Source organism: Cryptotermes secundus, unplaced genomic scaffold (genome assembly GCF_002891405.2).
Source record: "Cryptotermes secundus unplaced genomic scaffold, Csec_1.0 scaffold394, whole genome shotgun sequence".
NCBI lineage: Eukaryota > Metazoa > Arthropoda > Insecta > Blattodea > Kalotermitidae > Cryptotermes > Cryptotermes secundus.
Genome location: NW_019738876.1, coordinates 5297 through 17387, shown reverse-complemented (window position 1 = coordinate 17387; position 12091 = coordinate 5297). Strand labels below are relative to the sequence as shown.

The window sequence follows — 12091 nt, the reverse complement described above, 5'->3', positions numbered from 1 at the left end:
AAATCGTGATAATTCTTAATGGTATGCATTGTGTTGTGTTATAAACAAGGTACATAAAATGTACAAAAAGTATGCAGTCTACACAAAAATATTCCCTTTTTTTTGTTGTGTAGACTGCATACTCCTGATAATTCGTTAATGTCACCGAAAAACTATTTTCTTTGCAACTTTCAAGTGTAAGATGTGAACAAAGTCATGAGGTTGAATGCAAGTATTTCTGATGTGAACAGAATTTCGTTTCAAGTTTACCCGCCTTCAGTGTTCCTAAACATAGGTATTTTATGTATGTTATAGGTCACAATTTCTATTGCATTTCAGTACGGAGTTGTTGGATTGACGTAAATGAAACTTTCATACTTTACAAGCACTGGTGAGAAACTTTATCCTGATGGATATGAGTGAAGTGAAATTAAACTCAATTAAAAAGAAACACACATCCAATGGAGTGAGAACCTCAGCAGAACAAGAGATCAGGGTTGTAAAATAGTTTATTGCTTCCATGATATGTATACNCCGTTTTGTAGTGCACTCAATATTACCTGTTACTTCACGACATGTTTCGGCAACATAGTGCCATCATCAGGTGCCCTAATTACGCTAATCTATTTCATTGTGTGAAAATTTATTATAGTTGACAAATACGCACTTTTTAAATAATTATAAAAAGATTTATAAAGGCAAGCAATGAAATAGATTAGCGAAATTAGGGCACCTGATGATGGCACTATGTTGCCGAAACATGTCGTGAAGTAACAGGTAATATTGAGTGCACTACAAAACGGCCACCGTATACATATCATGGAAGAAATTCAGTGCAACAGGACGCTAAAATACAACATTTAGTTTATTGCTGTTCGTGTGAGTTACTGCTTACATATCATGGACGAAGATCAGTGCAACAGGACGCTAAAATACAACATACTGCAAGTGGGTTCGGAGTTATGGGCAGTACCCAGAGGTTGGTGCTTTGATAGCATACCTTCTTACCGACCGGGCTCTCGACAGTGTAGATGGCACATTAGTATCGTTAGACTTGCATTTGAATATAGATGGCAGCATGAATGCTAAGTTTCCTGGCAATTGAGTTGCTAGCGGTTGCTAGGGTCTAATACTCAATGCGTAGTGGGGGCGTGAAAAAGTGAAAAAGTGGTTTCGTATTGTGGTAAAGGTGGGTGACGTTATGTTGTTTTAGGCATAAAAAGGTCGTGCGTTTGTTTGCAGTTTATATTTTTGTTTTGTGTTTAGTTGTTTCCTGCAGTGAAAAGTCTGCTGTCGTTTTTGTTGTTTTTCTGGTAGAACTATGTTCGAGGCCTTTCTCTTTTATTTTGGACTTCTCCCCACAGTGAAAGACTGAGGAAATGCGAAGTTTCAACAAAGAATGTTTGGTACTTTTAAAATATTAGAATCTATGCTACTGGAAATTCTCATAAATTTATTTAATGTTTTAACATGTTCTTGTGTTCAGTCTTGAATTGTCAGATTGTATGTTTATACTCGTATATTTGAGACCAAAACAGCCCCGTGATCATTTTAATTTATAAGTGACAGCGTACATTAATTAGAGAATATTCCCACATATTAGTGACTAAACATGGGCTTTGGATTGATACTTAGTTTGCTGAACACTTGTAACTACAAGTAACTGCAACAGGCTCACTGGTTTACACACTTTAAAAGACCACCATAACTGCGGCACACACGAAGTCTTTTATTCCTTCACTACTCGTTGCTTGGAAATGGCTCCTATCAATGAATATTCCTTTGCTTCTGTACTCATGGCTTTGCTGGATGGTGAATGACACACAGTTAACCAACTTTTATTACCACCTGTCCATGACTGACAAAACCAATGCAGCATTGCCTATCAGTGGCCCAACAGTTCCTGTGTTGTTGCACATGCATTCATTGCTTTGGAGTGGTGTTTACTGTGCTGTCACCTAGCAAAGGCTATGTCTTACAGCTCCACTGTTCTGGCCCTGAGCCCTCATGTCACAGTATATTTTATTGGTGTCTGGATTAGGTAGTTTGTTTCATAGGTTATGTAGCTATGCTGTGTCAGCTTCAGATACACCAAATAAGATGAAAGGATCAGTGTACAGGTTGAACTGAACATGACTGCAAGAAATGGCTATGCCATGTTTCAAGTACTATCCCTGTATTGATCTTGGAAGGACTGAATAAAATGAGCAGTCTCAGGTTAGCCATTACTCTGCTCAAGGCTCAAATTATATACAGGTATTCCAAATTCTAATTAGGCATCAATGAAGGTAAAACTTTGGCTGTCTGCTTCTCTCATAGACTTAGACCATCTGAAGTTCATCTCATGCTGAATGGGCGGAACATCCCCTTCGTCAGTAATGTAAAATACCTCAGTGTAGTTTTCAAGAAGAGGATTACATGCAGATTGCATATAGAAATGATTGAAACCAAGGCATTCAGAACATTTATTAGAGTCTATTCCTTATTCAGAATCAAGGGGTTAAGTGCCCACATTGAACTAACACCCAATAGAGCACTAATTAGATCAGTAATGACTTACGCTTGCCTGCCTTGGAATTTGCTGCAGATACCCACATCTTGAAATTGCAGCACTTGCAAAGCAAGGGTTTCTGCACCATTTGTAAATTTCCAAGTGCACACCAGTCTGCAAGTGGCACATGGGTTTTCAAGTCCCATATATTTATGATTACATAAAATTGTGCAGGCAACAAGCAGAGGTCATACAAAATGATGAATATACAAATTTTCATGACATCAGTAAAGGTGAATCCTGACACAGAAAATATAAGGGACTTAAGCTTGGTGGCAATTAAGTGCATGGCTGTTCAAGTGACTGGGCAGCTGTTGTAATGAGCTACATGAGTTAGGGCAGTGTCTGCTATGCCATGCCATGCCTTGTATGTATTGTACATAGAGTTACATGTAAAATTGTAAATATTAGGTGTACACAAGGAACCAGACTCTTTGACAGCTGACTATGTTGAATGCCAACATGTAAAATTGTAAATATAGATAACATTTACTACTGATGTTGACTGCAGTAAATGTGACTGCACTGGCGAGGGCCAGCAGCAGTTGTAAATGACAGACCCTTCCTCTCGTTGGAGAGGGTGCCCCTCATGAACAAACCCCCAACTGCATGACAGTAACAGAAATCTGGCCTTGGGCCCCAGGTGCAACTTGACACCCAGACAAACAGACTGACTGTTGATTGTAACATAACTTTGACTTGACTAGTTAGGCACAAAAGCTGAGCCATCTTTGGTTATTGAAATACGTTAACATAACCATGGATATTTTGAGCCGTGTACAATTAATATTGCTTGTTGATGCTACAAAATGTTTGGATCTTTATGACTTCAGTGCTCAGGTGAAGCTAATGATTCATTATTTCTTGCCTTTTTTCAATATTGGAATGAAATTTGTTGTCAGGAGAGCTATCAGTACCTTACATTTTGCAGATAATGACAGTAAATCTTTGCAAAATGGTGAACCATTTGGATAATTTAAATCAGAGTGGTTTCTGTTAAATTAATCCCATATTCCTCGGAAAGTATGGGGGTTATGTAGGTTAGACTAGTTTGTGTTAGGTCTATTGACTGTAAATAATCCTCAAACTCTCTGAGAGGCATGTGTGGTCACCATGTTTTGAAGCTGTTCCATAAAATGATTGTAAATTTAGAATTTTTACACTATAATATAAATTAAAAAATTTGCACTCAATTAACTGATTGGGGAGAAAAAACATTTGGAACCAGGGATAGTAATTATTAGATTGATTATGACCTTTTCCTAGCTTGAAGTGTTAAGAATCGGAAGGTTTGCTGTCTGTGAATAAGATACATCAGTAGTCCAACACTGTATTGTTATTCCTTAATTGTATCAGTATATTTCAAATAAATTACAAAAAAAGTGCTGTCCTCTTTATAGATATGAAAATTCCTGTTCGACCTGCACCACTTCCACCCAACAGTAACCGGAATATGAGCCTCAATTACAGCACTAGTACCTTGGACAGTTGGGATGATGGGTATGTATCAAGTTCTTATTTTGTTTTTGATCTGAGGTTCTCTTAGTGGTGGCTATGAAGAGTTTATCTTCTGGGTTATAATGCCGTGTAACCCGGTGAAAGTCGGGCAACATGTCAGTGGGTCTACTTGCTGCCTTCCTCATAATGGTTTCTTGCTTGGCTTACTCTTTGGCCTTTAAGATGGAGACGACACGTTCCTCCAAAATGTCAGTTAATTTTCAGTGGACTGCGTGGTGTTATATGCCAGAGGATAGAACTCTTCATGGTACCCTGATAGTAGATGCAGCAGTTTCCTCCGAAAGAGTTTGTGACTTTTTACCTGACTACATGCAGTCACATCCCAGAAGACTGAAGCTAAGAGATGTAGGTGCATATATGTAGAAAATGTAATTCATAGCATGCTGACCATAGTAACAGCAGGTGCACAGATTGTGTGCCCATTGTGTGTACGTTAGTATGTTGTGGTTTGTTGATGCACAAGGAAGTTTGAAAGGAACAGGATCTTCCTGGAGCAGTTTTCGATTTTTCGTTTTATTATTATTATTATTATTATTATTATTATTATTATTATTATTTTTCCCTGTGATGAACTTGTCAGAATTGTAAGTAAATTAAAAGTAAAGGTATCCCTGTAACAGGCAGTGAAGGCCCATAGGGTTGTGAGATGTTGAGGTTCCCACATTTTCTAGACAATCAGCTCACAGATGGGGGCAAGGTTGTCAGCCTTATGCTCCGGCTGCCCTTTACCCCAAGAACATTCCAAGAATATTCTTGATACTCATTTCTGTTAGAGGCTGTGTCAACCCCAGGGCCATAATGCAGCTGAAAGGATTAAGTAAATTGAAAAAAATCCACCTAATTGGGACTCGAACCTGCGAGCTTCCAGCTTGTAGCATAGTGCCTCAACCAACTATGCTACCGCATGCCCCCCTTGTCAGAATTGTTTGGAAACAAAGTGCTATGAGAAATATTTGCACTGGAGAGGGCTCATATTAAGAAGATAGAGAAATTTACATGATCGGAAGCTTCACAGTTGGAACTTGTACTCTTTATCACCGTGATTAAATTAAGCAGTTGACATAGGCTGAAACACATAGCACAGATGGGCAAACAAGAAATTAATGCAGAATGTTAGAAAATTTGATGGAAACGTCAAGAGTGGCTACATTGTGGCATTGTAATGAAAGTGCATGCTGAGTCAGTGAGAGCGGGGAGTTTCATGAATAGCTCTCGGATTTTATAAAGAAGACCTTGAACTGAAGTCATTATTTAGTTAATTCTTGACTGAATGTGTGACTGTTATTTTCTCAACAAGTACTATGATCCATGGAGTTTGGGTAAGTTATTAGTATTGAATGTTAAACTTGTTCATAATCTTTAAAATTCGCTCTCATACAGCAATGATCCATTCTCCAACCTGACATTCTCAAATAGGCCTTCATCACTACATTTGAGTCGACTGCCTGGGGCGAAAAAGAAGCCACCTCCACGTCCACCACCACCCAAGTTTGCTCAAAATAACCAACGAAAACAGGTTAGATATTAAGAGGTAGCTCTTTATTGAATTTATTGGTGTACAGATTTATTTATTTGTGTATTTATGGTTTATTTAATTGTGCTGTCACTAGGTCAGATTGTATAACATTGAATGATACAGTGATTAGTGAGTAATGAATTGGAAAGGATCTGAAAGGAAACACTGTAAGTATCTATCCTGGCATTTACTTGGCTAGACTGGGAAAAACCATGGAGAACCTCAGGTGGCTAGTCTCAGTGAAACCGCAATTTTATGTGTCCTCTTCTGATGTTGAATTTTACTGATCTAAATTGAGTAATCTCTGTTAAATTTTCAGTGTTAAAAGAGGTCCCTCAGTTTGCCTTTCAGATCACTGCGCCTGAAAGAAACCTGGGGTTTCACTGTAGTCTCATATTATGAGAGAAGAATGTGAGTGACTGCAGGACTAAATAAAGCCCTGAAGAAAATATTTGAATGTAGAGTGAGCAGAACATGGGATGGTGGGGCAGCGAAATTGAGGAGATGAAGGAACTGGTATGTGTCTCTTGAGAGGAGAGATAAGGGAATGTAGACCTAGGAGTTAGGAGATGGTAGGATGTTATTAAAGCAGACCTTTAGGTTCATAGGGTTTAAAAGCATGTGGTAGACTTTTTACTCGCACAGGACTGTGGGCCAGTGAGTGTTGAGTCTTCAAATACCAAATATACCAAATGGTATATTATTGCTAGCCTTTGAACAGTGGTCCACCTGAAAGAGTGGTAGCTTAACTGAAATGTGATGTTTCAGGTTAACCCACAATCCTGGAAGTTGCAATCACAATATAAAAGTGGTAAAGTTTTGGAGTCTTATCCGGTTTGTAATTTTGCAGAAATAGTGTCATAAACAAAATGATAGGAAAATTAAACATCATACGAAACTTGAGACTAAATAATTTAACAAATTAAAATAAATATACAGAAGTATATATTATGATGCAAATTAAATCTTAAAAAGCATCTGTAGTCATGGCAAAGTTTTGAGCTGTTATCATTTCGTAACCACAGATGCTAGAAACATTGAATCAAACAGCAGTCATAGGAGTAACTGTCAGTTTCACCTCTCTGCCAAGTGAAGTTCAATGTATACATGTAACTGATACTGAATTCTTACCACACACGAGCTAAAACATACAGAATGACTGGAGTAGTGGCTAGATATGCACAGAACAACAAATGGTAGTCACATTAAACTGCACTGAGCTCAGAAGCGAAACTTCAGTATCATCTAGAATGTGACAGCATGTAGCTAGTTAGAAGTTCACTTGATTGTACATTATAGTCCTGAGTGTGAGAACTTCCTTCAGTATAGTTTCCTTTGTGGTTGCCATTTCATTCATGTCTCTAGCATGTGATGTTGCGATACGGTAACACTGCAAACCTCCATCACTTTATGGACACACTGTGTGTATGTAATATAATCCTTCACTTCAAAATATGAGATGAGTGCTTCTTTTTATATTTTCTCCTTTCATGGCTCAATATTTTCTAAAGGTGGTTGCCTGAACTATAGATGGAGTAGGTATAAGTGCATGAAATGTGAATGTGCTTCGTTTGAATACTTTCAGGTACATACTCGACCTGCCCCCCTTCTGTCTGGGCTATTTACACGAAATGCATCATCACGCACAACTCATTCTCAGTGTAGCATTTTGACACAACAGAAGAGTCTGCAGAAGGAGAGTCAAGCAACTGTAGCAACTGCACCACTGATTGATTTCCACTCACCTTCCTGCTCCCCAACTCCAACAACGCGTTCTAGCAGTGATGGACTCAGTGTGAACAGCTTTGGAAGTGACGGCTCTGTGTCAAATGGTGGGCAGACTCCATATGGAGGAAGCTCCTCGCAGTTTGAAAGTGGATTTGAGGATGATTTTGATTTTTTTGGAGGGCTGTCCAGCTCATCTAGCTTCGGTACTGCAGTAGATGAGCAAAAAGATCCATGGAGCCTAGTCAAGCCACAAGATCCATTTTCACCACCAAGGCAACAGAATGTTTCTGTGGCTAGTGCATCAGTTCAACAAGTTGTTGGAAGCTCTGCATTTTACAGACAGAGCAGCGATAGCTTGTCAGGTGCAGTGAGACCCTCCACTATTACATCCCTGCCAACAATAATTCGAGCAAGACCGGGAAGACATCCTACATTACCGAAGTTGAGTGAGGCATCCGGTGACCAGTCATTGATTCCATTTGAAGCCAGAAGTAAAGACCCTTCTAATTTAGTGCCTAATGGAGATTCTGATGATGACATAGGTAACTGGTCACCACCAATGCCATCCATTCCACCGCCACCTCCGCCACCTGAAGCGCTGCAGGAGTTGGAATTTGATGGTCCATCACCAGAACTGCCACCACGGCCAGTCCAGTTGCAGGTGATGATGTAATTTCTTTAATTTGAACAGAATTACTTCCTCTATGAATGTAACCTCATTCCCTTTTTTTATTTTTGCAGGTAGAAAGATTTCAGAAGCCATATGGAATTGCCCTGTATGATTATCCTGCCACACATCCTGACGATCTCTCATTTGAGGTACTGTACATGATGAATTGCTGAAATCCTTGATTTATTAAGTGAATTCCCTTAGAAATGAATTGTGCCAGGGTTTGACATCTTATTCAGGGACTTTGAGAAGAGGATATTCAAAACTCACTTTGTATCTTGTTTTCCAGCCCCCTATACACTCGTATTATGAAGATAATCAGCAAGCAGAGACCTTTTTTTTTTTGTCGTGGTAAAGCAGTATACCTCATTCTTTGTATTTATTGTATGATACCTGCCACCATTGTGCACATTGACGAATTCTGTAGTTCAGGCATGCACCACTTGTGGCATTAGTAGGTCACATCAAAGAGCAGACAGCAGTTGTATGATTTTTATGGGTAAAATTTTAAAGCTGCAAAATGTCACAGATGTTAGCAGTATGCATGCCAAAGTAGTTGAGGAACGCAGTAAATCAAATTGTTTGGAGATTGCTACACAGTATCTGGTATAGTATTAAAATGAAGGCGATTCATTTCTAAGCCATAGAATCTGAAGATGAAATCAGGGAGCCAGGGTACTACCCTCAGTTAGGCCTCATACACTGGCTTCCACATCCTTTCCAGTTTATTCATCATCATCATCCAGTCATTTGATGCTCTATAGTTTGTGTTACTGAAGGCGTCATTGAGTAAGTCATGCACATTTCAAGGAGGGTGAGATAGGCAGGGCATGTAGCATGCATGGGAACGATTAGAGGTGCGTACAGAGTTTTGGTTAGGAAACCTGAAGGTGGGAGCTCTTTTGGAAACTTTGCCATAGATGGGAGAATAATAGTAAAATGGATATCAAAGAAATGGGGTTGGATGTTGTGAACTGAATTCAATTTATGCAGGTTACAGGCCCTTGTGAATGTGATAAGGAACTTTCCAGTTCTGTAGAAGGTGGGTAATTTCTTGACTAGCTAACTGACAGTTTCTTGAGGGCCCTACTACATGGATAGACTTGAAAGGATTCTGACGATGGTGTATACTGTACTTCTTTTGTCTTTTACATACCAGATGATGGGTGAAGTCCAAAATAAGCCAAAAGAAGTACTACTACATGGAGTTAGTTAATTTGTTGGTTAGTTTAATGACCTTTGACTTACATTTCTGTGTTTGCTGTTCCATCATGCAGAAATGTTCACTTTTTAAAAACCTTATTTCAGGCCAATGACACCATCTTCATTCTTCGCCAGATAAATTCTGATTGGTTATATGGTCAAGTTGGTCAGAACCAGGGAATGTTTCCAACCAGCTTTATTAAAGTAATAGTTCCCCTGAATGACACCAGAGGCAGTGCCAATCAACAAAGCCAGCAAACTGTGAGAGCCTTGTACTCATTTGCTGCTGAAACATGGGAAGATTTAGAATTACAGGTGAGTGTTGCATTGTAGTAGTAGTGGTGGTGGTGGTGGTGGCGGCGGCGGCGGCGGCAAACCCCCGGATATGGCTCCTTTTTGGAATACTGGACTTTAATTCTGAACTGAAGAAAATCTTAAATGAAAATGGAGGGAGGTTAGTTAGCAAAGCTGCCACCAGTATCTTACACTGTAGAGCACTGGAACATAGGATGTTAATTGGAAGGGATTTTGAAGGAAGCAGTCATATCTTTATTGAGGTACTATCCTACTATTTGTCTGGAAGGTCTGAGGAAAACCACAAAAATCCTCAGTCAAGGTGAACAATGTCCCAGCAAGATTATGAAACAAGTACCTCTCAAATACAAGTCTAGAGCTTTGTATCTAGAGCAACCTGTTCGATGCCAAATGCATCATTTATAACTTTACTTGGTATAAGCCGACTGGTTTCTGTATCTTAGTTTTGCCACGGAAGGCAAGGAGTTTTTCATTTCCGTTACATAATGTTCCAGCACTTCATTGTGGCCACTGTGCACTTGGTCTGAAGCAGGAGATCTTGCATAAGTATAGGAAGTTTCTGGCTTCAGCGTGTGCTCTAATCTATATTGTTCAATTTTGCAGGAAGGGGCATCTGTCTATGTTATAAGCAGAATAAATGATGACTGGTTATATGGAGAGAGTAATGGAAAGTATGGACAGTTCCCAGCTTCATTTGTGGATCACATTCCGTCCATCTTACCTCAACATACCAACTAATTAGGAGATTTTCTGTACAACAAAGACAAATGGAACAGTGGTGCAAGTAGAACTGAATACTATTGTGTGAATATAAATTAAATTATTTTATTATTTAGAATGTTCTATATACTAAGCTATATTTTGTGATACTCATTTTTCTTCATATGCAGTTTGACTTCCTCATATTGAGAATTGTGATATCAGGTATTAAAACACTATTACTGATGCTAAATGAAGGATTATTCACCTGCTGATTTGGCAGTGTTTCTTCAGGAGATACGAAAATAATTTTGAATTGTAGAACATTTTATTGAGGTACCTTGCCTAACATTTTATGCCAGATATTCTGACATAAATACTAGCTGTATACCGTGCACATGGGCCTTTTTTTTTGTTGTTGCTTAATTCAGTACGACACAGCTTTAAAGTTAGTGTAGCGCTTATTTTTATGATAGACTTTTACTTGTATTAGTGTAGTGCTGTTTATTTTTGCTTCAAGCCTCTAATGACAAAATCTGATGAAAGAAAACAGTTCATCTTGTAGTAATTATCTCAGAAATGCAATGCTGCATATCAGTTTAGCTGTCAAGCAGTTCACTTTCAGTACTGAATAATGTGGAATGCCATCACTAAGAAAGGTCAGTATTCTGAAATTAAATATCAGGGTGGAAGCCCACATTCTTGCAGTATTATGTGATTATTTTCAGCATTCTTACAACAGTAAATAGTGATATATGAATAGAAAATGTTAATTGACATTGTATATACATTTTCAAGTGTTTTGTTTAATTGCTGACATTTCTTCACCATGCTACATCATCTTTAGTGTAATTTGAAAAGTTTACTTCTTTCGTCTCTACAACGATTCGGGGAACTCTGTTTCAGTGCCATTTAATTTCAAATGTTTTTGGTGTATTTTTTTTATTGCTAGTGGGGTGGGACTGAGTCCCTTGTACTGCTGCCACTTCTGAGCAATTGGTGGAATGAAGATTGGCAGGGGAAACCGAAGTACTTGGAGAAAACCTGCCCCAGCGCCACTTTGTCCACCACAAATCCCACTTGACCAGACCCGGGATCGAACCCGGGCCATCGCGGTGGGAAGCCAGCAACTAACTGCCTGAGCTATGGCGCAGCCCTGTTTGGTATATCTGTCTTGTCATTTCAGATGTTTTAAATTTTTACTGTATATAATACAGCATATGGTTAAAGTGGTGTTTTATGTGCAATATCATACTCTTTTTACTAGTGCATGTAGAATGCAGTTCTGCTGGAAATCATTATGAAATCCAAGGAAGGTGAAAAGAATTGGCCACATATAAGAACACATAAAATAATTGTCCCTTTTCCTGACTCAGAATTAGAAATGTGTTTCATAAGTGTTTGAATTTTCTGTGTTACATATTACCATACTGATATGGAAAATGTCATGTTAATAGAATGTGAAAGTTGCTGTAAAAATCCTGTTAAGCCATAAGGAACTGCACCTTATACAGTGTCTGCAGGTGCAAGCTGTGACTGGGTGTGTGTGGTTAATAATAGCAAACAAAAAATGTTATTTTTTGGAAGATGTGTGAGGAATTGGTTTCAGGTGTGAATGTGAATTTTTTGGATGTTGAGCATAAGTGAATATTTGGTACGAGAATCAGAGAAAGAGAGGAATAAGGGCCAGTGGTAGATTCAGAAACATATATTCATTGGCATTGTGGATTATGTCAGCTTCAGTATTGTTCTGGTCTGATGGAAATAGATAATATTTTTTGAGTATGATATCTCTCAAAATTGAATCCTTATATATATACTGTGATTGAAGTTTATGAACTGTCATCAGGTTGTGTGTGAAATATCTGATAGATGTTGATATAGACTTTCAGACCAGTGACTTCTTGACACA

The 12091-nt window shown here is 38.6% G+C and overlaps 1 protein-coding gene across 5 annotated transcripts; it reads left to right on the top strand.

The window, feature by feature from the left end:
* Nucleotides 1-1084: 1084 nt before the first annotated feature.
* Nucleotides 1085-11152, top strand: LOC111871168 (SH3 domain-containing protein 19). 5 transcript variants are annotated; one of them, XM_023864059.2, is made up of 7 exons: nt 1085-1168; nt 3931-4030; nt 5429-5564; nt 7150-7953; nt 8034-8111; nt 9271-9480; nt 10084-11152. In XM_023864059.2, the coding sequence occupies exons 2-7, from the start codon at nt 3933-3935 to the stop codon at nt 10216-10218; spliced, it is 1461 nt and encodes a 486-aa protein (XP_023719827.1). In that variant the 5' UTR covers nt 1085-1168; nt 3931-3932; the 3' UTR covers nt 10219-11152. The 5 variants fall into 5 exon arrangements, with proteins under 5 accessions (XP_023719827.1, XP_023719828.1, XP_023719829.1 ...); XM_023864060.1 differs by lacking the exon at nt 1085-1168 and adding an exon at nt 1183-1202; XM_023864061.2 differs by lacking the exon at nt 1085-1168 and adding an exon at nt 1221-1385 and having other exon boundaries at nt 5465-5564.
* The last annotated feature ends 939 nt before the right edge of the window (nt 11153-12091 follow it).

Excerpts from the sequence above, each read along its gene's own strand:
- LOC111871168 (XM_023864058.2), top strand. Across the intron at positions 4,031-5,428 it reads TTGGACAGTTGGGATGATGG|CAATGATCCATTCTCCAACC; the intron begins GTATGTATCAAG and ends GCTCTCATACAG. Across the intron at positions 8,112-9,270 it reads CTGACGATCTCTCATTTGAG|GCCAATGACACCATCTTCAT; the intron begins GTACTGTACATG and ends ACCTTATTTCAG.